The following is a 25,222-nucleotide window of genomic DNA, read 5'->3' as shown; positions in this document are numbered from 1 at the left end:
TGAGTATCTCCAAGGATGGAGCCTCCACAACCTCTGGGCAACCCGCTCCGGTGCGCAGTCACCCTGACAGGGAAGAAACTCTTTGGTATGTTTGGGTGGGATTTCCCGTGTTTCAGTTTGTGCCCGCTGCTTCTCATCCTGCCGCCGGGCCCCACTGGGAAGGGTCCGGCCCCATCCCCTTGTCGCCCTCCCACCCGGTACTCAGGCGCACTGGTAACGGCCCCCTGAGCCGTCTCCCCTCCACGCCGCAGGGCCCCAGCTCTCGCAGCCGCCCCTCGCGTGACAGAAGCCCCAGCCTCGCCCCCCCCCCCCCGGTTTTGGTGACGCCATTTGGCGGGAGCCGTTACGCAGCTGGGGACACCCGCCGGCCTCGGCGGCCCAACATGGCGGCCAGCCCCAGCCTGCCGTCACGTGACCTGACGTGACGCGACACGCCCCGTCGCCGCCGCTGCCCTTCCCCCTTCCCGTTGCCTCCGCGGCGGCGCGCTGACGTCACGGGCGCCGGGCGGGCCCCGTGACCGGAAGTTGTCGGGGGGGAGGCGGAAGTGAAAGCGGGGAGGCGATTTGGTCCCATTAAAGGCGAGCTGAGGCGATCGGGGGGAGGCAGCGAGTCTCGGGCGGGCGCCGCGGCCACACGCAGCACGGTGAGTCCGGCCGCGCCCGGGGTGGGGGCTGCGACCGGCCCGGGGGCTTCTCCGCCCACCGCCTCCCTGGGGCCTAGTTGGGGGGGGGGGGGCGGCGGCTCCGCCCCGGTGCCGGGGGCCGCGCTGGGCCCCTCCCCGCGGGCGCCGGGCCCGGCCCTGCCCTGCCGGGCGCCGCGCTGCCTCGACGCCCCCGGGTGGGCTTCCCCCCGGGGCGGCCGGCGTCGCCCTGCTGCTCGGGGGGACAAAGCCGCCGCGGGCCGGGCCGGGCCCAGCCGCCCTTCCCCGAACAATGGAGCCGGGGCGCTCCGCCGCCTCCGCCCCCGCGCGGGGCTCCCTCGCCCCGCGCCGCCGGGAGCCCTCGCGGGAGCCTCCCCTCGGGAGAAGTTTCGGTCGGCTGCCGGGGGCGTCTCGCAGGGGGAAGAGCGCGTTGCCCGTGGCGCGTGGCTTCGCTGGCACTTCCCCTCGGAACGCGAAGAGGGCTGGGGGCAGCTGGGGGCGAAAGGTGTCCTGAGCACTGGTCATCGGTCCAGCGCCGCTGATGGCAGTGCTGCGCTGGGTGGTCGGTGGGTAGCATTTTTAAGAGGAGCAGGTTGCCCTTGGAGCAATTAACGTGACAGAACAGGCGGCTGAAAAGACTGACAGTTATTGCGAAAGTAGCTCTCTGTGTGTGTAAAGCTTGAGTCAGTTTTGAGAAGTATTAAACTGGATGTCAAAAGTGCTTTTGGCTGTGAGCGTGTAATAAAGTAAATGATAAGTTATTAATCTCCAGGTCATATAGGCTAATAAATATGGAAATATATAATAATTGTATTCAGGACAACTGTGCTGTATCCTCTGTAAGTAGAGGAATTCTTCTTAGTAGCAGAATAGCTATAAAAAGACCCTCTTAATCTGAAGAGAGGTAACCTCAACATCTAAATGAGTAAGTCTTATCCAATACCTTCAAATCCTTTCACTCAAATCTAGACTCCTTAATATTGTCTTCTTCAAAACTAAAAATACTAGCTGACAAGTAGAGCTGCTGTGATATGTTTGTATAGTTTTTTTAATATATAAACTGAGAACACATGACAGAACAAAGTCCTCCCAACTGTAAGCAAGCTGACTTTTATTTGACAGTTACTAAGTTGGAGGCTTTAAAGCTTCCTGTACTTGTCACTGGCCAGCCAACTCTGTTCTTTGCCTAGCACTCTGCATTTAGTATTACTGTATCAAGTAGAAACTGGGGCTGGGGAGCGAAGAGTTCTCTTTTGGGGAAGAATGGTACATAACCAGTTGTGCTACAGTATTTGGTTGGCTCTGACTTAAAGGCTTACTTGCAGCTATTTTATGTTTACAAGCCATGGTGATACTAGTAGTGCCTGATGGACGCTGCAGCTGGGCCGTGCTTCCTCTAGGGCCAGGCTACCTGAGTGAATGTACCCTGTTCTCTTAGTAGCTGTGGTTTGAGGTTGAAGTAGGTGGAGTCGTTTGAATATTCCTTGTTTAAATAAGCAGGGCCTCGTTGCTGTACTTCTTCAGGAAGAACAAGTATACTTGTCTCTTTCCCCTTGTGACTTCCACCAGCTGACTAAACACATGACCTGCGCTAAGTGAACTAATGAGTAGACCCACCATGCCTGGCCTGAGTCCTTAGCATGCAAAGTAGCTCTAATACTGTTACTTTCAAGTGTGCTACCCTTTATCTGCTGTGTGCTGTTATGCTAATACTCTACTTCTGGTGTAGAAAAGCTGTAAGATGGGGCTAATCTGCCTCCTCAATAAGGAGAACTGTTTTAAAATCCTGTAGCAGTCTCTTGTTCTCTTAACCTGCAAGATGAAGTATAACTGATAATGTCCAAAATAGTAGTTACCTCTTGCCTGCGGTGTCACTTGGTGGTCTATGTCCTCAAATGCCCTACTAATAGTTCAACATGGCCCTCTAGGAATTGTACTTTAAAATGCAAAGGTGCCAAGCTTAAGAGCTTAAATAGCTGTGTTGCAGTGGCTGTACTGCAGGCATCCTTGTCCCTGCTTTCCCCAAAGCCAATGGATCAAGCTCTGGGTGAAGTAGCCTAGATGCGTTGCAACATGGATGAATTCTTAGCCGAAAGTAAAAACACAGCTCTGCTGCAGGCTCCCTTCAGAACTCGCCTAGGGAAGATACCACTCTGCTTGGTTTACTACCCAGACTGGATATTTAGGGACAAGAGGGCTACCAGAGGTGCAGTTTTTGCAGTGTTTTCTTAAAGCTCTGTTTTAAAACTCTTGTGTTGGAAGGTCATGTGAACTACCTGCCAGAGCAAATTCCTGGCAAAGCTTGTCCTTGAGGAAGCATGACAATTGCAATCAAACCATCTGTGCAAAACTATAAATAGCATTGCCTCTAACATATATTGGATTTTATTCTGACTTCTCTGTGAAAATGAGACTAGTTTATGCAGAACTTAGCATTTGGCTGTAAACAAAATTGCTTGTGCTTGATTAGGATGTGTTTTCCTCCAGTGCTGCATCTTGAGAAGGGTGCCACAGTAAAGGCTGTGGCGTAGGACAGTTGCATGTTTGCATTCTCTAAACAAGCTGCTGGGTCTATGGGCTCACAGATGTGTTCTGGTAGTCCTCCCTCGTATTATAATAGACCAGTTTCTTCAGTAACTGAAGTAGACTGGGCATTTGATAGGCAAGCACAGAATTCTCTTGCCTTGCCTGCTGCCAGTGTTCCCTAAAGACATCTTCAGGGCTCCTCCTCAACTGTCACATGAACTGCTCTTAAGCCCTGATTTCTAGGGACCAGCTGGTACTAAGATCCCCTACAGTACTGTGAGAAGTTTAAAGCTTTTTGTCTTGGTGGAGGGGGGTCAAGATAAGAACTTACTGACATGCTGAACTTGGCTTTAATGTCAAGTTGTGCACAGCATGCTTGTGCCTCATGTGCTGCTTGTCTGAAAGCTGTCCTGCATCCTTTAGATGCTAAAGATTTCATTCTTGCACAGCGCTGTTTTGATAATAGCTGTTTAATTGCTTGTTGAGTTGGAGTTTGCTTGGTGTTCCTCCTGCAGCCTTCTAAAACAATCTCTTGTAGCTGCTGTATAACAGTCTGCCTCCAGATGTAGTTAAGTTGTGACACTAGACTGAGGATAAAAGGGTCCCTTTCTGCAGTAACAATCCAAACATGGGCTGTACAGCTTGGAACTGGATGAGGTATGGATAACAAATCAAATGACAGTATTTAAAATACTATTTTGCAGTTCTGCAGTTAGCTTCTTTACTAAAAAGCATATTTCTCTTTAAATGCAGCTTAAATAAGACTTCCTAACCAGTGCTGAAGGTCAGTGTCCCCCCCATGCTGTTCAGAAATAGCAGGCAGTGAAGGGATACCCCTCTATCACATGGGTCTCCTCTGGCTTCCAACATGCTTGTTGCTTTTGCGCTCTGTTCTGAGGGATGCAGCTCTCAAAGTCGGTGTGCTGCTGCATTTTTGTGCTCAGTCAAGATCTGCCGTGGTGATGTCATTGTTGCTGTTAGTGCTGTTCCTGCGAGACTGCTCCCTCCTTCCTAGTGCCAGCGATGTGCGCTCCATGCATGAGGGAAGCTGTGTCAACACTGCTGTTGTTAACTCACGGTCAGTGACGGGGAGGAAAGCAAGCCTGTCAAGGCCACAGAAATGTGTTGATTTACAACTGATCTCAAATAGCCTTGACTTTTCTTGCTAGTGAACCTACTTGAGAAGCCATGGCTGTTTTCAGAGCAGTGAAACTTCAGGAAGGGAGTGTTGCCTTTGAGATGAGATTGAAACATAAACTCATAGCACAGATTCCTGTTTGTGTAACTTAAAGGCACTTGATATATTGAGTGATTAGCTCTCTTGCCTGTCCATAATGATTTAAAATGCCAACTTAAGGTGACTAATCATATCTCTAACTGCACTTGCAGGAGTTCTGAGCAGAAACAGCTTAAAGCTGAGTAGATCTTTGTGTTGTCACTAAAGAACAACAGTATTTTTCTGGAGTCTGTCATTGCTCACAGCATGCTCCAACTTTGATCCACTGCTGGAGTGGATATGCACTGGACTAGTTAAGTAGTGAATGAAAGTGAAGGCAGGCAGCTGGAACTTTAAACGGAGGCTACCTGGTTTGGAGTACCTGGACCCTGATGCTGGGGCTACTGGTTTTACCTGATGAATCTGTATTGAACCCTTGATCTCTGTTCTGCTGGGAAACAGCATCCTTTTGAACAGTAACTTGCTTGGTGCTCACATTTCTAACTGGGTTGAGTCACTCGCCTTCATAGGTATCTGCTTCCCTTCAGCTTGCAGACACTGATTATGGTATCTGACTTCCAAACTGGCACAGTGATAACATTGTTTCAAGCGTGGGACAGCTTTGTAGCTAAGGTATCTGCGAGATCTGATCTCCCCCCTCTAACAAAACGCAATTTACCAGCGCTGTCTTCTGCATCATGCTGCAAAAGCCACTTTAGTGAGTTTGAAGTAGTCTGTGGAGCTTCATCAAGGAAATAACGGAGCTGGTAAAGTGCTGATGCAGGAGCTGTGCAAGAGGTACTGGGATACGAAGTATGAGTCTGGAAGCAAGTCTCTGCAGTAGGAATTCCTTGTTGAGCGCTGACTCAGCTGTGACTGTAAGCTACCTGTTACAATCCCATCCTGGGACCTGGGTACTGAAATACTTGTCCTTCCTGCTTTGCAAACGTCATTAGCATAGTAACAGGTATTGAGTTTGTGTAGGATCATCAGTTCTGCTCACAGATCAGGGTTTAATTCTTAGATTGCGGTGTGTCCCTAGAGGAAGCCTCCTCTCTAGGAGGAGACTTGTTCCTGAGAACAAGACCTCCTGGGAATGGATGTCCAGGAGTAAGGCTTTCGTCCCTAGTGTCAGGACCTGGTATTTCTCTGCTTCTATTTGCCTGAGGATAAGATCTCCCATATCTTCCACAACTCTTCTTGTGCTGAAGGAGGGACAAAATAATAAGCAACCTGAAAGTGGATGTTCCCCACCTTGTCTGTAATAACTGCTTTTATGGACTTTGAGCCCAAATGCTTAGTTCTGATACTAATGCTGATAGTGGGGGTGGATAGGCTGGGATGGTCTTCTGGTCTGTAAATGCATTCTTGGAAGCACAATCTTGCATCTTAACCTCAAATGCAAGTTCCAGGGTCTGGTGGACCTTCTGAGTGCTATCGTTTGTGACTTGAAGGCCTGAGCCTTTGCTGAGAGTTCCCTTCAGTCACTTTGGTTTCCTGTCTGCCTCTAGGAACTGGGGGAAACTAGCAGTCAGGAGCAGATTAAATAAAGGCTTGTTTACCACTGACAAGGTCTAAGATCTCTGCTCCTGCTTACCACTGGAGAGGTTATCTAACACCTATTTGTTTCTAAAACTGAAAGCATGACAGGAATGTCTGAAACCTTAGGAAGCTGAAGACAAAACTAGAAATTAATCCAAGTACTTGAAAAATATTGTTAAATATGTTAAAGATCTAACAACTCTACTGTTTCTTAATGGCCTGAGTAACTGATGTTTTGAATTGGCCAGCCTTATCTTCTGGACAGAAAGATTAAAACCCAGCTGCCTCTTGCATGGTGCTTTCTTTATGGAAAGTACCGAGGGAATCATGTTCAGTGGATTGACCTGATGTGAGAACCATTCTGGGCTATCTTTATTCATATAGGAGTTGCTCAAATTGCAGATTTGCCATACTAGCTAGATGGCCATGTGCCAAAAAAGGCTGGCAGACAGCTGTAACAACTAGGCTGTACGGGCACTATAGCTGTGTTTCAGTTAATAGTATAAGATTTGTCTTTCTTGCTTTGGCATTTCTCCACCAAGGAGACTGTTCTGATAGATACATGGCAACATGGAAGCTATACTGGTATAGCTAAAATGCTTTGCGTAGGCAAGGCCTTTAGTCAAGGCACATGGCTTGTTGCCTAGTGTCTCCCAGCAGCAAGCAATGTGCTCAACTCTCCTCCCACATCCTGAGATTGTCTCCCCCAGGGCAGAATAGGGGAAGTTAAGCTTGCTCTGATAAAGGGGGAGGGGTGTTAAAGTAAGCATGCCTGCTCTTGTAGTAGCTTGATGCCTGGGGAAAATCAGAGTTGACTGGGTACTTCCCAAAGTCCTCAAAGGCTTGCAGAGGGACTGCTTCTCCCTAGTAGGTAGGGGCAGAGCAATATTGATACTTAAATGACAATGTAAGCTTCCAAACAGAAGGCAGATGAAGATCTTCAGACATTTGTATCAGCCTTGTGGGACTTTGCAGCTGTCTGTTACAGGGAGAAATGTACCCTGTGGTACAATGGACCTCCACCTTCTGGAGGAACTCTAAATGAGGCAGACTAAGACTTCCTGACTGGAAACATCCCACTTCCAGTGAAGCTTTGGGGTACGACTTTCTTAAGGGGCTGTTCTTATATACTGTGGAGACTATTACTTCAGCTGTCTGGTTTTTCTGTCTGGGGATCCTGGACTTGTTGCTGTGCAGAGTTAATTCTAAAGGGCCTTCCTGTACTACTGCCTTGAGCACACCTGTGGTCTCCAAATACCTGCTGTGGATCGTGGATGGTGATCAGCTGCAGGCTGCTGAGGAGCGAACTGATCCATCCAGACTAAGGATGGCTGTCCAGCAGAGCTGGCTGTATTGCTGGAGACTTGACTGTCTACACTCCCTTCCTTTGGCCCAGGGTGCTTATTGCCTGGAAAAGCCTATACATGCTGCTGTAATCCTAGGCTAAGCAGCAGTCTAGGCAAAGTAGTCTTCCTGTAGATACCAAGACATGACCTTCAGACCTTTCCCCCTGCTCTTAAACACATTGCCAGTCTGAACATGCAGAGACATCTCCTTACTACTACTAACAGATGAACTTCCTTGCTTGTTTTGATCCCACTTTCAAACCATCTAATCAGATCAAAATGATCTCTGCTCTTGGGGAGGTGACTGCAGTGATACTTAAACCATTAAAGATCAGGTTCTAAGCTGTAGTCCTGGACGTAGAGGGTTTAGCCCAACCTACTCTGGACTTTTCTAGGGCAGAGTCACAATTCATAATGGCAGCTTTAGAGCAAGAAACTTGTTCAGCTTCCCATCTAGTACTTAAGCATTACGCAAGCAAAACAACTCTGATTTGGAGAAATGCCAGGAGGTGTAACAGGGCTGTGAATCAGTGAGGTTTGGACTGGAGAAGCTGGCTTTAAGAACTCGGGCTTTGAGCCTGACTAATCATGTTCATCAGTGCCTCTCAGGAATGCTGTGCTTTCCAAATCTGGATACTCACTGCTGTAGCAGAGCTGCAGCTGGGCAGAGACCTCGAGGAGGGCAGACCCCTTCTCATGTGGAAGCCGTGTGATCTGGTTGCAGTCATGGCTCCTACCAGGCACCAGTGGCAGTTCTTTGATCCCTTGCCCACAGCTGGGGTGAGTCCTGCAGCCTCCAGCTGGAGCTGGGAAGTGAGGGTGTGACTGAGGCAAGCTACAACTCTCTTGCCCCTGGAAGGGGAGACTTCCCTGCACTGGTCTGGTGCTTGTTTGATCGCACTGTGAGCTTGTTCTGCTCACAGCTCATCCAGAGCTCTTGCCATCCAGCCCTGTTTATGTTTCCCTGGGCTGCACATTGCCTCTCCCTTTAGCACAGAGGTGTTGTCCCCTCTTTTCCCCTAGGGTGAGGTTGCTGATCCGTCTTGAGAGCATGTTATCCAGGAACAAGGGCAGAGTACGTGTACAGCCTGACACTTGTCCAATAGCTCACAAACCAGGTCAGTTGGCTACTAGCGCCATGTCACCCTGTTTTGGTATTTGCACTTAAGCAGCTGATGAACTGAACACCAAGCCATGTGTCTGGGCTGTGGCTGCTGCTTGCTAATTCCTGAGCTTCACTTGGTACTAGAGTAACTCCTCCCGCACTGGGGGTGGCAACTCTATCCTCAAAATGAGGTCGAAATTTACTGCAGACAGCTGTAGTCTAAAAAGCCAATTCCTCCAGGATACTGAAACATGTTTTAAGATTCTGTTTTGATCTGAGCCATGTCAGTGTACTAACAAGCATCTAAAGCCTTAGGCTGTTCTTCAGAGAAGTGAGGCATTTGGCTTCTGGCTCCCAGCTGGGGGTGGGAGACAGTGGACAGCATACCTACACCTGACAACTCAAAATGCAGCAATTTGCACACAAAGTACCAAGAATTAATTGGGAGATGAGGCTCCCAGCTCCCTGAACAGAGGTAATTCCACCCCACAGGACTGGGAAAGGCACCAACTGGACAGAAGCCTGCTCTTGATGAAACTGCAATAAGTAGCAGGCAGCCTAGCTGTTCCTCCTGAGGAAGGAACGAGGAGCTGTGCTTGAGCTCTTGGCTGGGTCCCAGCAGGAGGGAATATCTCGGTTAGAACAGCAACGCAAATGTGTGGGGAGGAAGGAGGTGGAAAGCAGTTTTGAGATGCTACTGATAAAGTAGCAACTACAGTGTACCCTTCTGTGAAGCTGTCACAGGAATATCTTGCCAGCTGCTTTTTGGTGTGGGCTTCACTTCAACTGACTCTTCTGTGGTGGGTCAGGGAGGCCTCGAAGGACCTCTAGAGCCCGTTGACAGTATGGGCTGCAGTAGCCCTCTGATCCTGATCCATAGGAGCCTATTACCCTAACAAGCAACTCATAAAAAAGAGCAGTTCCTGCAAGTTGTCTACCTGAATGGCAAGATGTTTCTAACAGGGTTCATAGTGGAGACAAGTCCTGGCTTGGTGCTTAAATGTAAGGCTTTTCTAGTTGGGGTCTGTGGCTAACTGGAGAAGCTAAACTACCAGTATATGTGTCATGGGAGCAGGAAGGGGTCCTATCCCGTTTGTGCAGCCTGTTGATATAAGGCTCAAACTGCTGTTAAAATGTTCAGGTGCTTCTGTAGCAGTCCTCAGTCTGAGGATGCTGGTTAGACACTTGCTCTGCTCTTAGAGCATTCAAGTTTGATAAGGAAGATATACAGGCTCTATAGCAGCCACAGAAGTCAAAGGCGAGCTTATTACTAGCTTCTGTTTCTACCTAAAAGGTGCTAAGTTGCCTTTAAGCCATGTTCCTGCAAAGACAACAGCACCTTGTCCTCTGACTAGCTCTCAGCCTTTTCCCGCTAGAAGGGCTGGGTTTCTGCTGTGCTCACTTGCTGTTGTGGCATTCTCTGGAGAATGCAGTGAGAGATGTGGAAGAGGCTGGTAAGTGCAGGTCTGAGGCGGGAAGTCATGCTGAGCTGATCGTACTGGCACCTGTAGTGCTCTGCATTAGCTCACAACTTGTTAGTTCTAAATACCTGGTCATGCAGATGTTGCTAAGCTATTAATGTTAAACTAAAAATGAAGGAACTTAGTTCAGCTCCATTTTGAGCTCCTGTTGCAAGTGGAGGTTGCTGAGAACTTCAATACAAAGGGTGTCTGGACCATTTGCTCTCTCCACAAACTGATCCTGGTCAACTAATTACAGTTGCAGGCTGTCTGCCTTTCCTCAGGATGAAACCTTGCCTGTTCAGTGTAGCTGAACTTGTTCAAGTTCATGTGTCTGCACATGGCCCCAGCTAAACTTGGCTTTGTAAATCTCTGCATGGCTCAACATGAGCACAGGCAGCTGATATGTGCCAGTTTGACAGTGTGTTTGATCCTGTAAGGATAGGGTAAACATCCAATGAGCCTCTTATTTTAGTGGCTAGTGGTCTAAGCAAACATTACCTCCTGAGATGCCGAACATGCTAGGGGACTTCCTACTTCTGGGAAGGAACTAGGTCAATCTGGCTGAGATGGTCTTGAATCATTCTTCCAGCTTCAGCCTCCATGAAGACATGCAGAACTACTGGGAGAGGGAATAAAAATAGCTCTTCAGTGTAGTACAGAGACTTAATGCATTGCAATCTCCTCCATGCTAGGGATAACAGTGAGCAAAGGCAGCATTTGTCTGAAATGCACTTAGCTGCATTTCAGGACAAAGTTTTACAGAAGGGTCTTAAGTGTAGCTGTTCCTCTGTTCAGTCCCTGGTGAGCCCACTGCAGTGCATGGTATACCCTAGTGCAATATTGTTATATCCAGACTGGCTTTCTCTTGGCTGCTTTTTGCTGAAGGCCCTGTGGTATTTTGCAGAAATGAATGTTCTGCTTATCAGACACGGTACCCAAAACAGATCTGTGGTGCTTCAAACTAAAATGTGCCTTTTTGTGGAACACCTATTCACTCTTGTACTGTCTGCTGGGACAGGGGAGCAGAATTGGGTTCCTAAGTGCCACAGTGAGTTTAGCTCTGCCTAATATTTGCTCACCTACTGCTTTGTGCAGCTTGCCTTCATGGAGGGTTATATATTCCTGGCCAAGGATGCTGAGGTCCAACAGTCTTGCATACTTTCAGCTGGTGCGTAGTGGAAGGTGGAGATGGCAAGCTGGTAGATGTAGGAGCAGAGGACAGGCTTCAAGCTCTTTGAGGTGATGGCAGGCTCAGACCTCCTGCAAAGAAGATTAAGAGCTGTTTTGCTGGCACAAGCTGGAGAACTCTTGGTCAAATATCTTTCTAGTCTCTGTTTAGGGATACTTTGATTCTTGTTTAGGATTATGATTTGAACCTTTTAATAGCAAACTACAGTGGTAAGGACTGTTACAACAGCTGTGCTAACAAGAAGTCATCCTGTTCATCAGCAGATTCAAAACCAGTATGCTGCTGCTTAGGAGCTGCTGACTTCCACAGAGGCAAGTTCTTTTTTTTTCCCCCCCCCAAGGCAACTTTCATACTAAAACTGTCCATGAACAGCTTACTAGGGTGTTACAAGGCCTACTTTTGTTGGAGGATGGCTAATCTAAAAGACTAGTGGGTCACTAATGCAAACTCCTGCTGTTCTTTGCTTGTATCAACCTAATTAATGTTAAAATGCCTGCACTGTCACTTGACACATGTGAACATCTCTAAGGAGTCCTTAACCATCCATTTCTGCTTTGAGTTAAAACAGCTGTCTTAATATAGCACATGAAAGGACAGAGTTGTAATGTGCTCTGAAGCAACAACAAAAGTCTCATTAGATTTGGCGTGGACTTTCTTTACTCTGTGTCTGAACAACCATAGCACTACTGAGCTTCACAGGACAGTATTTGATCCTTCCCTTTAGATCAGCTAAGCCAGTAACACTTGCAGGCCAGATGTGAGGTATTCTCCCTTGCTGGTCTAGAAGGCCAGCTTGACAGTACTGAGACCACTGTGGGAGTGGACTTGCCATGCTAGGCTTAATCTCATGAGGATCAACGCACTGTTAATAGCTTTCTTGAAGGAATAAGCATTAAAAATTGAGTGGAAGGATGCCTCTCTTGTATTAGAGGCAGTTGTTGTTCCTTTGGCACTAGTTAAGCCAAGAGGAGGAATGCTACTGGCTAGTCTCTTGACAGGAGGTTTTTGACAGCTCCCAAGAAGGGCTGGCTGGGCTGTGCTGGTAGGCTGTGCTCTGAGCAGTCATGCAGGTGACCTCTCTCCAGGAGGCTTTGCACAGCACGCAACAGAACTGGTGTCTTGGATCAAATCTTAACAGGTTTTTCTTCAAGATTCCTCTAAAAGAGGGAGTGTTTGTTTGGAAATCCTCCTGGGACTGGATAGGAGCCCTGAGTGAGTTGGCTGGCTAGCATGCTGCCATCTTAAGGGCTTGTGTGACTTTTACAGGAGGCTGCTCTACAGTACTCATACCAGACATAATAAAACAAGAGAAGCTGCGTATACAGTGCAAAATAGTCTTAGACTCAAATTCTGCTGACCTGGTTGAGATCAAAATTGTGATTAAAACTCTTAAGCTGAGCTTGCTTTTACAGCACAGGGGAAACCCTGCACAACCTAAATCTCAACTTGGCTCAGTAACTTTGTTTTTTTGCTGGTGTGACTGGAGAAACTCCAAATGCTAACTAATGGCACCTGCCAGTATTCAAAACTGTAGGCTGGAGCTATAATCTTCTTAGTCTCTTTTAGTCAATTTTGCACTAACAAGACTTGGCAGGAATGACACCTGTGTAGCTTCCCTTTATGTAGCTTAGAGCATGTATGTGGGACTCCATTTGGGGGACAAGACAATAATGAACCTGCTTACTCAGTACTATGTAATGTGAGAAACAGCCTGTTAACAAATGAATAGTCACAAATTGCCTATGACTCAAGGCAGGCAAATCTTTGAATATTGAACCTGGCCTAGAGTTGTTTGTACCTTGTTCTGCTGACGCAGCAAATGGCTTGCTGTAACTGGAATTGATTGCGGTATTTCTGAGCTTACCTGAACTGTATTGATGTGCATGGGTCCTGTGACAATGATGTAGGAAAGAGTGGGGAAGTCTCCAATCTAACTAGATCTAAGCTCTCATGAGGACCAGTCAAACCTCTGTTTAGCGCAGATAGCTACTTTAAAACTGGAGCTGCTGGAGAGCAGCTCAGCCATGCAGAACTTGATAAGGATCAAGTAAATAGCAAAGGTTGTGCTGTAGAGAGCAACTTGATGCTACTTATCCTTCAGAAGGAAACCCCTCTAGTTTATCTATTGCCAGCTCTGCTTTAACCTAAAACTTGTTTATAAAGGCTCCAGCATGCATATGTTTGAGACAACTGAATGACAGCACCACAGATCCAACACTGGTACTTCCTCCAGTCCCCTCTTCCAAGAAGCAATGGCAAGGGATAACTCTGAAGGATGAGTTTGTTACTACCTGTAACAGGAAGGCTGGTAAGAAGGCTTGGTCCCCGAACTGACTGGGTTTCAAACAGCAGCGGTTGATTGAGCTTAGCAAAATAAGAGCGAAAAACTCTGGGCTGTGATCACTTCTGGACCCCAGCAGAACTGGAGTTCATCAGACTCTCATGGCCCTAGCAAAAAATTGAGTCAAAATAACTCCTGCTATGCTATGGCTCATATCCTCTGCATCCCATAGGATGGAAACTGTGTCTCATCTGATCAGTGTTCATGAGGCAGTAGTAGCCCTTCACACTAATGGAGTAGCCCGTAAACTATGACAGCAAGGTAGTGTCAGGCCTGACTCAGGCTTCCTTCCTGTGACTCCAGGTGGCTGTTCAGCTGAGCTACTTCCAAGGTAATAAGACTTGACAGAACAGAGTTTCCCCTCCCTTCATACTGGGACTTCAGGCCCTGTTGAATTTCGGCACTAAGCACTCAGCATGACTTAGCGCTGTAATGAAAGCTTTGCAAATCCTTCTCCTGAGCATGAGAACTAATGCCAGCTTGTCCAAAGCTGCTTTGAGTACTAGGAAGCAGTAAGCTGCAGCAGCCAATGGCAAGAGATATTAAAAACACCCAGGGTAAAATAGAAGCTGCATGTATGGGATTCTGGTACAATCACTTCAGGATGAGTTGTTTACCTTAAATGTTGAGGAAAATGGATGACTCTCACCTTGGACTAAACCTATACAGATCTTTACCAAGACAGCTATGTAGACTGAATTGTCATTAAGTTGTTTCAAAGCTCTGCTCACTTGCTTCTTACCCCATCTGGGCTGACTGCTGCAGAAGTCTCAGGCTTGGCTAGCACAAGTGTCACTTGTGCTACATGCTCTGAAAACACAGGAGGTGCAGTCTGTCTGAGGGAGCTTTCACAGGCTGTTCTCCCCACTGCTATAGACAAGACAAGTTGGAGTACAGATCTTGGCAAGAACAGAAGCAGGACTAAATGTTGGGGTTGTTGGCAACTTTTTGCTGGATATAGCTGGGCTGCCAGCTGGATTCTTGAGCAATGCAGTCCAGTGTAGCGTAGACCCTCTTGGAAAGGTGGATTCCTGGAGTAAATGTCCTGTGCAGGTTCTCTGGCAGCTATTAACAACCATCTAAGGATAGTGTGAGCTCTCTGGATGGCCTTTTCACTCAACATGCTGTGGTGGTTAACTTGTGAGCCATGTTTCCCAAGTAGACAGGTCACTAGATGCCTAAGGTAGGTGTAATCTAACCAGATATTGCTGTAAATGCACACCACTATCTACAATGACAGCAGGAAAGCTTCTCACCTTGTACCATAAACAAGTTTTGAAATCTGCAGCATTCCCTGGTGGGAAAGTCTTAAAGACCGTTTCTCTTCTAACACTCAAAGGCTGAGAATAAGACTTCTTGCAATCAGCCTCTGCATCTAGTAAGAGTCTCCTCTGACTTGGAGCATGCAACTCCTGTAGCAGTGGGATGAAGCGGGTTGCAGTTATCCAGCAGCTTAGGCTGAAGATGAACAAACAGGTGCTGCATATCCCTGGAAACAGGCAGTGGACCAAGCTGCTCAAAATACCTATAGCCATGCTGTGTCAGAGCAAAGGCCTCTTTCCTAGCTGTGAAGTCAGGAATAGCTTCTGAAGAATAGGATCTCAGTGGTAGAAGGACTGTGACTTCATGGAGCAGAATGGGAGTTTCAAGGTAAGCAAGTCCCCAGACAAGGGCTTAGCACCTGAAGCTGTTTGTCAAGGTCTTTGAATTTAAGTAGCACAGCTATAACCATCTGGCTCTCCTTGCTGCAGAGAGCCTGCAGGCCTCCTTAGGGAAAGCCAAGAAGTTCTTCCTTGCAGACCAGGTGAGTATTGAACTGGGGTATGTTGTGATCTGATCAAGCCCCAGCACATAAGAGAATGGCTTGTCCCATCCATCCCCAGAAGTGGGGAGAAGGGCCTCATGGAAGGGAAGGTGTGCTGAACTGCAGTCATGCAGTTCCTGCTTGCTCTGGCTGTGCTAAAGCACACCCAGAAGCATATTAGAAGTCCATCAACTGCAGCAGGCCCTAGCTATTTTCACTGATCTGGAGGAGGCCAGAGGAGAATTGGGAGTGAGTTACAGTGTGGACTTTTGGAGCTGTACTCTCACTCTTGCTAATTGGATGGCCATTAGAGTAGCCCATTTAGAGCCACCTGCCTATAAAGTGGGCTGGAGTAATGGTAGGATGCAACTGTGAACAAACTCCTAATAAGAGCAGTAGTCCGAATGTTATGAGGATTGCCACTGTAGGCTGGCTTGCCCTTCCACCAAGGGTTGGGATGGCAGTAGTTAGCTTGAAATGCTTTCTGCAAGCAGCAGGTTCTAGTAGCGGTTTGCCTTGTAACTCAGTAGTTTGTCTGACCTGTGCAGTTGTGCAAGGACTGCTTCAACCACAGCCTATTCTAGGGTCTCAATGCTCTTGCAAAGCTGCTAGAGAATGTTGTTACTTTCCAAAGCTGAACCTGGAAGGTGTAGGAAGTGTGGTGCTCACTAGGAAACTACTGAAGGACAAAGTTTGTATGTTTAGTATTAATGTACAGCTCTGCTTACGTGTCACTTAGTAGCATGTATAAGAACTGATCTGTACTGGGAGCTGAACTGCTTTATTACATGGCCTCCAGTGAGGCTGAAGGAGATGGCCTAGGCTAGCATGGCCATAAAGGAGACCGAAAATAAGGTCCAAAATGGGCTTGGTACTATAAAGGACAAGTGCTTGACTCCTCTATCTGTTGGCATTAACTGACCACTAGTGGTCTGACATGACCTTGCCTGTGAAACAAGCAAATGCCCAGTTAGCAGGTTGAATGCAGCCTTGAATTCACGGAGTCTGTTTCCAGGCATGTCAGGCTCTGCTGCTCACTGGTCCCTTACTGAGGGTCTGGTGTCTCAGACACCAAACTTGCTGCCTTCTGCCTTGAGGAATGATGTGTTAATGGTATCTGATGGTATTGTTCCTCTTCCTTTTTAGTTTAAAAGATGACTTCTAGGAAGAAAGTGTTACTGAAAGTAATCATCCTTGGAGACTCTGGGTAAGTGGAGGAGCCTTTAGGCTGCCAGTCTGCATCTGGCTAGCTGGAGTAGTGCTCTAACTGGTGGGAGTCTGGATGCACCATAAGAAACCAGCAGTGTTGGGAGGAGAGGTTTTACAGCCCCAGATAGCTGTGTTGCCTTATGGCTTTAAGAGCACTTCACTGCCATCTGTCCTGAATGTGTCCCCACAGCTTAATATCTTTATTGCCACATTATTAAACAGGGCAAACAAAATGGGCAATCTGCTGATGAGCCTCTGGTAGCAGAACTAGATAGCATCTTTGCAATGAAATAAGCATTTCATTTAAACAGAGACTGGGGGCCACCATAAGCAATCTTAAGTCATTTAAAACTCTGCCTCTCAGAGGCACAGGTTAGACTTGAGCCATCTGCTTAGTTTGTCTGATGCGACTAGAGCCTGTCTGCTGGAGTAAGGCTGTGCCACTCCTGGCTCTTGAGCGAGGAGCCTGCTGTTCTGGGTTTGTCCTGCAGACTGTAACCTGACTCCCATGACATCAGGCTTATTTATGCTACAGTGCCCAGCGTGCTGTTGATCGGGGAGTGTTCCTCTGCCACAGAGGGCATGTGACCCTCTCAGCTGGCTCTCTGAGAAGGATCTCCACCTCTGGGCACCTAGGTCCACATACTGTGGTCTGCTATTGCCAGGCTGAGATTGCCTGTATTTCCAGCTCCCTTTGTGCTGTAGAGGTTGAAGATAACTGTTTCTGCTGGTTTCCTTTTGGCACTTCACCTTCCAAGACTGCCTTCATTGTATGATGCACACGCCTTACCCAGGGTCAGATTACTGATGGAGAAACAGGGTTTCTCAAGACCTTAATCCTTTGTACCCTTACATAGCTAATGCTCTTGCTCAGCTTGTTGCCCCAGTGTCTATTGCAGTGAAAGCCCTTTCTTTGTGTTGGGTGCCCTTCTCCTGACTGAAAGGCCAGGAGGCTGTGGTGGAAGGTGAAGGGTGGGATGTTCTGTTCGGGGTGGCTAATTCAAACACTGTTGTAGAAGCAGCCTACCTAGTGCTATTTGTCTTTCTGTGCAGGGTGGGAAAGACATCACTCATGAACCAGTATGTGAACAAGAAATTCAGTAACCAATACAAGGCTACGATAGGCGCAGACTTCCTGACAAAAGAGGTCATGGTGGATGACAGGCTAGTGACAATGCAGGTAAGGAGTAACTTTGCTCTCTTCTGAGAGGAGGTGTCTGGCTGCCCAGACCTGGGCTGTCTGGAAGTATCTACTCCAGACTGGTGTGGGTGACAGAGTGCTGGTCACAGGTCCTGCTTGCACTGAAATGCTCTTGGCCACAGCTGCTGCTGGGATTCTCCACAAATCTGCATGAACAGAACTGAGGGAAGGCAAAGATCAGCTTGTCTGTACTCAGCTAAGAGCAGCTTTGCTGTGCCCAGTTTTAAAGCCAGCATTTGGTACTGTCACTAGATCTTGGTAGAAAGATGCATGTCCCTGTTCAGAGACTGGAAGGGACTCCTTAGCCAGGTTAACTACTCATGCTGCTCTGACGCATGAGAGTAGAGTATTAACCTGCCAGTCTGCACGTGCCTTTAGTACCTAAAGCTTTCATCTCTCCATGATGAGACTGACTGCAAGGCAACAAAAGTCCTGCTGTAACTAGCTGAGAGTGTTTGGACTGTGCTGGTTCCCCAGTATACCAGTGTTGCAGGCAGGTTACCTTCTGACCCTAATCCCTAAATCCTGCTTGCTCAAAACAAGGATACATCCCTTGCTGGGCTGAATTTGCAAATGGTTAGTGCTGCCTTTAGAAGGGCTTTTCTGGCTCTGGCTATTTAGTGCCTACAGCAATTTCCAAACTGCCAGGTGCTCCTTCTCTCAGGCTAGCTTTCCCCCTGGCTGGAGGCTAAAGATGCCTGGGGTGGGGGGGTTTAAAATGAACGCTCTAATTCTGGACTCTGTGCCAGAGCAGAGCTGGCTTAATTGCCTGGGTTTTTTTTTGTTGTTGCAGATATGGGATACAGCAGGACAAGAGCGGTTTCAGTCTCTGGGAGTTGCCTTCTACCGGGGAGCAGACTGCTGCGTGCTGGTGTTTGATGTTACAGCCCCTAACACATTCAAAACCCTAGACAGCTGGAGGGACGAATTCCTCATTCAGGCCAGTCCGAGGGATCCTGAGAACTTTCCTTTTGTTGTGCTGGGAAACAAGATTGACCTAGAAAACAGACAAGTGAGTACTGGGGCTTGCTAGCTTCCTCTTAAGAAATCACTGGAGTGGGAAACCTTGTAGGGACATGTGAGTGTTATCTGAGGAACGGGAGTGGGAGGTGTCAAAGGGTGGCTCAGCTGTTGCATGACACTGAGGAGGAGATTCTCCTGGCTAGGCTCATCTTCCTGAAGGGGGTCAAACCCCTGTACACATCATGCTTCTCTGCAGCAGCAGAGATTGTAGCAGCTCTCTGGGTAGATTCAAGGGAAGGAGCTGACTCTCTTCCTTCAGAAATGCTGAGTAATTCCTGTGGGAGCAAGTCCTTGCTCTGCAGATGCCTGAGCAGTCTGCACCCTGCAGGCACTCATCTCACTAGGACACAGTCCTCCTTGCTCAGGGCTGAGTTATGTGGTGGCAGGTAGCAGTCTCCTGTGCTCTAACAGGGGCTGGCCCTGTTGGAGGGGGGCCTCTATTTTGGCTCATGGCTGGAGACTCCGCCAGGCCTGCAAGAAGGCTGCTCAGCCCTAGCTCTGTCTAGAGCTGAGACTGTTGCTGGGAGGAGGAGGGGAGGAGCAGCTCTGTATACAGGCTACAGCTTTACTGATGTCAGAGCTACTGTCTTAACCTAAGTTGGGTATGAGGCCTTGGCCTGGAAACAAAGCCCCCTTTCTGCATAACTGCAGTTGGTGATGCTACTCTCCATTCGCTCAGGTCACCACAAAACGGGCACAAGCCTGGTGCTACAGTAAAAACAACATCCCCTACTTTGAAACCAGTGCCAAGGAGGCCATTAACGTGGAACAAGCTTTCCAGACGATTGCACGAAATGCACTTAAACAGGTAGGCAATGGGGGGCCGGCGGGTGCCCTCTGGTGGTGCCAGTACTGCCTGCTGAGCTTGGCTAGCCCAGCCAGGGTGAAGGGCTCTCCTGGAGGAGGGCCTCGCATGCTAGGAGCTATCTGTAGATCCATTTTGGGAAAGGCACTAACTCTTCCTTTTCTCCCACTAGGAAACCGAAGTGGAGCTTTACAATGAATTCCCCGAACCCATCAAACTAGACAAGAATGACCGAGTGAAGGCTTCTGCAGAGAGCTGCAGCTGCTGAGGGGAGAGGGAGGGGTTGAGCACAGTCCTTCACAAACCAATATCACACTTAGGCCTTCAAACACACAGCCCCTCTTCTGTGTTTAAAACAATTTAAAAATTTCCATCTCCAGCTGCCAAAATCCACCCATCTCCCATGAGCATCTCTGAGTCCAGCACTTCAGAGCTCATGTCCCTGCACCATCCACATCACACTTCATGGTAACAGACCTTTCTCTTAGTTTAAAATGGAAACTCTTATGTATGTTTGGAACTGAATCTAATTCCAGGTGTCCAATGGAGAGAAACTGTTTACAGGTAATCTGTGTAACAAATTACATTTTTTAACTGTCTTGTGTTTTTTTTTCCCCTGTGAAGGCTGCAACTGGAAAGGCTGGTTACCCATAGTTCATTGCAAGCTCAGCACTCGGTCCAACTAGGTTGAGTTTTGTATGTATCTCTGTTAATGCTTGTTACTTTTAACTAATCAGATCTTTTTACAGTATCCATGTATTATGTAATGCTTCTTTAGGAAAAATCTTATAGTACATGTTAATATATGCAACCAATTAAAAATGTATAAATTAGTGTAAAATTCCTGAATTACATGTTCAAGTACTGAAACACAGATTGTCTAGAAAGTGAGGAGGACACTTGTGAACTGCAGTGTGCTAGCAACACAGTCCAGATAGAGGCAGTATTTTGTACAGTAGAGATGAACTGTGTAAGCCTTCTTGTTTTGAAGCCGGAAGGCTTCATCTTCTGGAAAAATCTGTCCAGCTTCCTTGTATCTAAATTCAGATTTGCATAATGGCAATGATATGCACACTGGATTAATGGGTTTAAAAAATTAAATACAGCTATGAAATGACCTCATTTGTTCACCTTCCCCCACTGCTTAACTCCTAACATCCTGGAGCAAATGTGAGAAGGAGTCAGATCTGAGGTGTTCCAGTAGCTCTCTGTACTGTGGAAGGAGCTCCTCTCCCACCTGGGTTGTGGTAGCTGTTTCTCAATGAATGACCTGGACTATGAATCTTCCCTTTCTTCTTACTGACTGCTAATCTGGGTTTTTTTGGTATGGAGAAACTTGGCAATCTAGTCCCTTTCCTCTCCTCCTTTCTTCCTGGTATTTGTTCTTGCATTTGTAGCTTGCTTAAATGGAGCCCTTCTACCTGTTTTCCAGAGGTCTACATTCTAGTACGTAGGCTGAGCTCTTATGTAAAGAGACAAACATGATGCCAATAAACTTAACAAGAACAAACCTTCTTGTTTACTCCTGTTTCTGACTCTTTTCTTCACTAACAACTTGCTTCCTTTCCCCTGTGTGGTCACCATTTTAGCAAGCCAGTGCCTGCCCTAGAAGGATGCATGTGCTTCCTTCTCCTTGTAAAGCCTATGCTCTCCACATTTGTTTCCAAGAGTGGATGGAGAAGGCCTCACTTGCTCGGGTGACCCCAGAGACTGTAACAGGGTAACTCGCACTCTCCTTCTCTCAAAGCTGCTTGCAGTGGCAGGAATGTGCTGGATCTGGTCCCCCTTACAGTAACCTGCTCCTTCAGCTCTGTTTGTGCAAGGGTGGAGATGATAGCAGTGCTGTTCAGCTCTTGCTGCCAGCCTCGGGGAGGCGCTGGTGCAAAGGGCAGGCTGCCGTCTGGGCCTGTCCCAGCTCCTGGGGTCAGGCCGGCCTTGCAGGAGCTTGCGCAGGCTCTCTGCTCCTAGCTGAGGCTGTAGTTGTGAGCTGCAGTGCTGGTTTGCCAGTTGCACAGTGTCACAGATCACCTGGAGTTAGTGTTATAAAAAGGGGACAGAGGATGATTGCTGGGTGGAAGACAGAGTTGGCACTTGGTGGGTGTCTGGTAGATGGGGGTGCAGCTCCCTAGGCAGGAGTGACTCACAGCTCTAGGCAGCACTTTGCTGGAGTTGCCTCACTAAAACAAAACCTTACCTTTTACTAGCAGTGCTTGGTGAGCTTTGCTCCTGGCTTAGGGTACCTTATAGTGAGTTAAGACCTTTCCTTGGTACAGTCTAGTCAAGCCTTTAATTCCTAGATCCTGGGTGTGGCCCTCTGCTCTGTCACCTCTGCTTGCTCTGCTATTCCACAGCAAACTAGGAAGCAAAGCTTAGAGGAAATGAGGCCAGTTATTTGAGGAGACTTCTAACAGACTTCTGTGCTGTGTCCTTTTGTGTGGCATCATCCTATCACTTCTCCCCCCGCCCCCCACTTGACTGGGCTTTTGCTGTTCAAATCCATTTCAAACAACTACCCTGCAATAGCAATGTGTCCTGGTGGGACTGGTTTCCTATCTGCATCTTTCTGAAAGGCTCAGATCTGCTAGTCTCCATTTAAAGCATCAGTCTGTACTTACTTTCTGTAGCTATAATTGTAGCAGGAAGAAAGCCAAGCAGAGGGAGGGGAGCAGTAAATATGAAGGGATGTGTTGGGGAAGGGGACAGATCTTAATTCTGCATCTCCCTTCTGCTGCTTGAGCCTCAGTTCCTGGAGCTGAGACACAGGCTGTATGATGGAGAAGAGAGGCCAGAAGGGCTGCAGGGACACATCTTGCTTGGTACAAGAACTAAGGGCCATCAAATGAACCTAGCAGCTACACAAAACAAGAGGAGAGGGTTCCACATGGTGTAGCTGAGCTGTGGAGCTCCTTGCCACAGGATGTTATGGATGCTAAAGGGGTGGGGGGGAGAATTCAATTCTACCACCTATAAAAACCCCAACATTTTGGAGGTGGGAATATGCACACAAGTGCACAATAGAGGTGTTGTGTGCTCTCAGAAGCACTGTTAGGTAGCCTTGATCTACATGTTGCAGGAGGCAAGGAGTTTGGGAATTTGTGTTACAAGTTTTCCTGGCTGTTGTACTCCAAGAAGCTGATGCTGTCAGAGACAGCCTGGGCTGGTGTTCTTGCGCGATTCACTTGCATCACCACCGTGGTTTGAAGAAGCCCTGGACTGAAGAAGCTGGCCGGACTGATAGTCCCTGCAGGATACAGTGTGCTTAGGGTAAACCATTCGTCTGCTCAAAAACACTCCTAAGGTGTACCGATAACACCTCGTGGCTTTTGCTTCTGCGCTGACCTTTTGCCTGATGAGTTACAGATGCAATGATGTGTGCAACGGTGACTTGTTGCTGGACAAACCACAAAGGAAAACCTAGCCCTGGAAGCGGCTGGGGTGTCTGGCCGATCCACCGAGACAGCCTGGCGCGAGGGAGGCAGAGGACTGGTTGTGTTGTTTGCCCAGGTCCTGGCTGGACTGGAGGGAGAGGCCTGAAGAGCAAGGCTGGCTGGTGGAAGGGGAGGGGAACCGGCGCAGACCCATCCATGAGGAGGGGTGCTTGTTGTGAGACATGGTTTATTTTAAATTTGCTTTGAAATGAATTTGATTTTCATTCAAACTTCTGAAGGAAAAATGATTTCTTTGTTCGACTCCTCCTCCGATCCCCTCTCCCCCATCCCTTCCCATCCGCAGCAAGGGAGCTGGGAGGAGGGAGAAGGGGGGCTGTATCCACATGGGAAGCATCTCTCCTGCTTTCCTGGTACCCAGGAAGTGCATGGGAAGAGCTGCCTCTTCCACAGCAGCTTCCTGCCCCAGAAAGACCTCAAGCATTAACTGCTGCCCTGGGGAGCATGAACTGGGCAGAAGTGCCACGATCTCCACAAACGCTACGTGCTAGCAAGGCGCGTTTCGGGGGCCTGCAGCGGCGCAGCCAGGTGTGCGGCTTTGCTGCTGAGCTGTGTGCAGCTGCGCGGGAGAGCCGTTGGTGTGGGCTCCCGAAGCCACCTGGGTTTGGCAGGACGGGGGTGCAGACAGGAAAGGCGGGGGGGGCACAACCGCACTCGTGCTGCGGGGTGGCGGTGGCGGTGGGGGGACCCAGCGCACGAGACGCGAAGAACAACCGGCCCCTGGGGAGCGGCGGCAGGTGCTGAGCTGGGGAGCCGGGGTGGGCGGCAAGCGCCCCTCGGGCACCCAAAAAAGCGGGGGAGCTGCCCTCAGGCACGTGGCTGCCCGTGCACACCCGGCCTGCGCTTGAGCTGGTGTGCACACATGCATGCACACACACACACGCATGCGCGTGCAACTAAAACTTGGAAGATATGTGCTTGGAAACACAAATATCTGCTCGCGACTGCTTAGGTATACAAAAATAGCCAGATTTTATGTGTTCCATGCACACATTTACACGAGCGTCATATTATTTTTCATACATGCATATAAAAACACACGCTGAGGAAGCACAAGCGCCCTGGCGAGAGCGTGCGTGTGTGTGCAGCTTCACGTACGCTCGCCCGCACCCCCAGCTCTCCGCGGCGAAGAGCGCGGGTCAGCTTAGCTCCGGGCTGCCGCTCGCTCATCGAGCCGGCTCTGCCCGGGCACGCGCACGTGTGTGCAGGCCTGGCAGCGTGCGCGCGTCCCGGGCGCGCCTGTGCGGAGCGGGAGACGGAGCCACGGAGAAAACGCTCACGCTTGCGCGCGCGTACAGAGCCATCGCCAGGTTTTACTTTATTTATATACTGCTCTATAATGGCTGTGTAGGTATTTGCTCGCTCACTCTATGTGTGTTTATACGCAGAGAGAGAACGAGATGATCTCACACACTCCACAAAATACATTTTATATATTTATATACTTACATGTGTGCCTATTTTCTATCATTCTCTCTCCCTGTCTATACATATATATATAAACATATATAGAGAGATCATACATACACACACACTCCACATATAATTTATTTAAATATTTATACACGTAAAGCCTTATGTCTGTGTGGGCATTTTCTAACTTTCTCTCTTTTACGTATTTATACATAAATATATTTAGAGAGAATGATTATATACACAGACACGCCCACCTTTATTTATATTTTATATATGTATATATTTATGTATATGTGTGTTATAAATAGAGAGGAAGAGAATATACACAGAGAATATACACAGACACCCCCACATATATTTATTTACATACTTATATATTTATGTATGTAGTAGAGAGAGAGCGAGAGAGAATGATTATACAGATACCCCCATATATTTAAATATTTACAGCCTTGTATATTTATGTATGTGCACTATATAGAGAGAGCAAGAGTGTATGTACACACACACACAACACACACACACAGAGCCCCATGAGTATTTTATAGATGCATATGTGTGTCTCTTTTCCATCATCTTCTCTCTCTGTATGTATATATAACATATAGAGAGAGATCGTGCATACACATACAGATAGCCACCCACATATACTTTTATTTAAATATTTATAAATGTGTGTGTGTGTGCGTGCACATGCGTGTGTGCATATTTTCTATCATTTTTTCTTCTCTCTCTCTCTGCGCTGTTCATACATAAACACACACACACAGATACCTCCTCATAAATTTTATTTAAGTATTTATATATTTATAGCTGTGTATGTGTGTGAGAGAACATCTCTCTGTATGCACACATACAGAAAGAGAGAGAGGAAATGCGTGCACACACACACACCCCCACACCCACACACCCCTCTATCCCCATGGTTATAGAGTGTGTGTGTGTGTGT

At 47.9% G+C, this 25,222-nt stretch overlaps 1 protein-coding gene across 4 annotated transcripts; it reads left to right on the top strand.

Moving 5' to 3' along the window:
• Positions 1 to 534: 534 nt before the first annotated feature.
• On the top strand, positions 535 to 23,069 carry RAB7A (RAB7A, member RAS oncogene family). 4 transcript variants are annotated; one of them, XR_003255158.1, is made up of 7 exons: positions 535 to 644; positions 16,320 to 16,380; positions 17,436 to 17,562; positions 18,377 to 18,595; positions 19,286 to 19,414; positions 19,584 to 20,107; positions 22,485 to 23,069. XR_003255158.1 is itself a non-coding variant. In XM_026075493.1 (6 exons), the coding sequence occupies exons 2-6, from the start codon at positions 16,328 to 16,330 to the stop codon at positions 19,677 to 19,679; spliced, it is 624 nt and encodes a 207-aa protein (XP_025931278.1). In that variant the 5' UTR covers positions 535 to 644; positions 16,320 to 16,327; the 3' UTR covers positions 19,680 to 23,069. The 4 variants fall into 4 exon arrangements, 3 of the variants coding, with proteins under 3 accessions (XP_025931278.1, XP_025931280.1, XP_025931279.1); XM_026075493.1 differs by having other exon boundaries at positions 19,584 to 23,069; XM_026075494.1 differs by lacking the exon at positions 535 to 644 and adding an exon at positions 14,709 to 15,019 and having other exon boundaries at positions 19,584 to 23,069.
• The last annotated feature ends 2,153 nt before the right edge of the window (positions 23,070 to 25,222 follow it).

The sequence above is a fragment of the Apteryx rowi genome, unplaced genomic scaffold (assembly GCF_003343035.1).
Source record: "Apteryx rowi isolate R43461 unplaced genomic scaffold, aptRow1 scaffold_405, whole genome shotgun sequence".
NCBI classification, from domain to species: domain Eukaryota; kingdom Metazoa; phylum Chordata; class Aves; order Apterygiformes; family Apterygidae; genus Apteryx; species Apteryx rowi.
The sequence above is the reverse complement of the archived record's forward strand: the minus strand, read 5'-3'. Positions and strand labels throughout refer to the sequence as shown.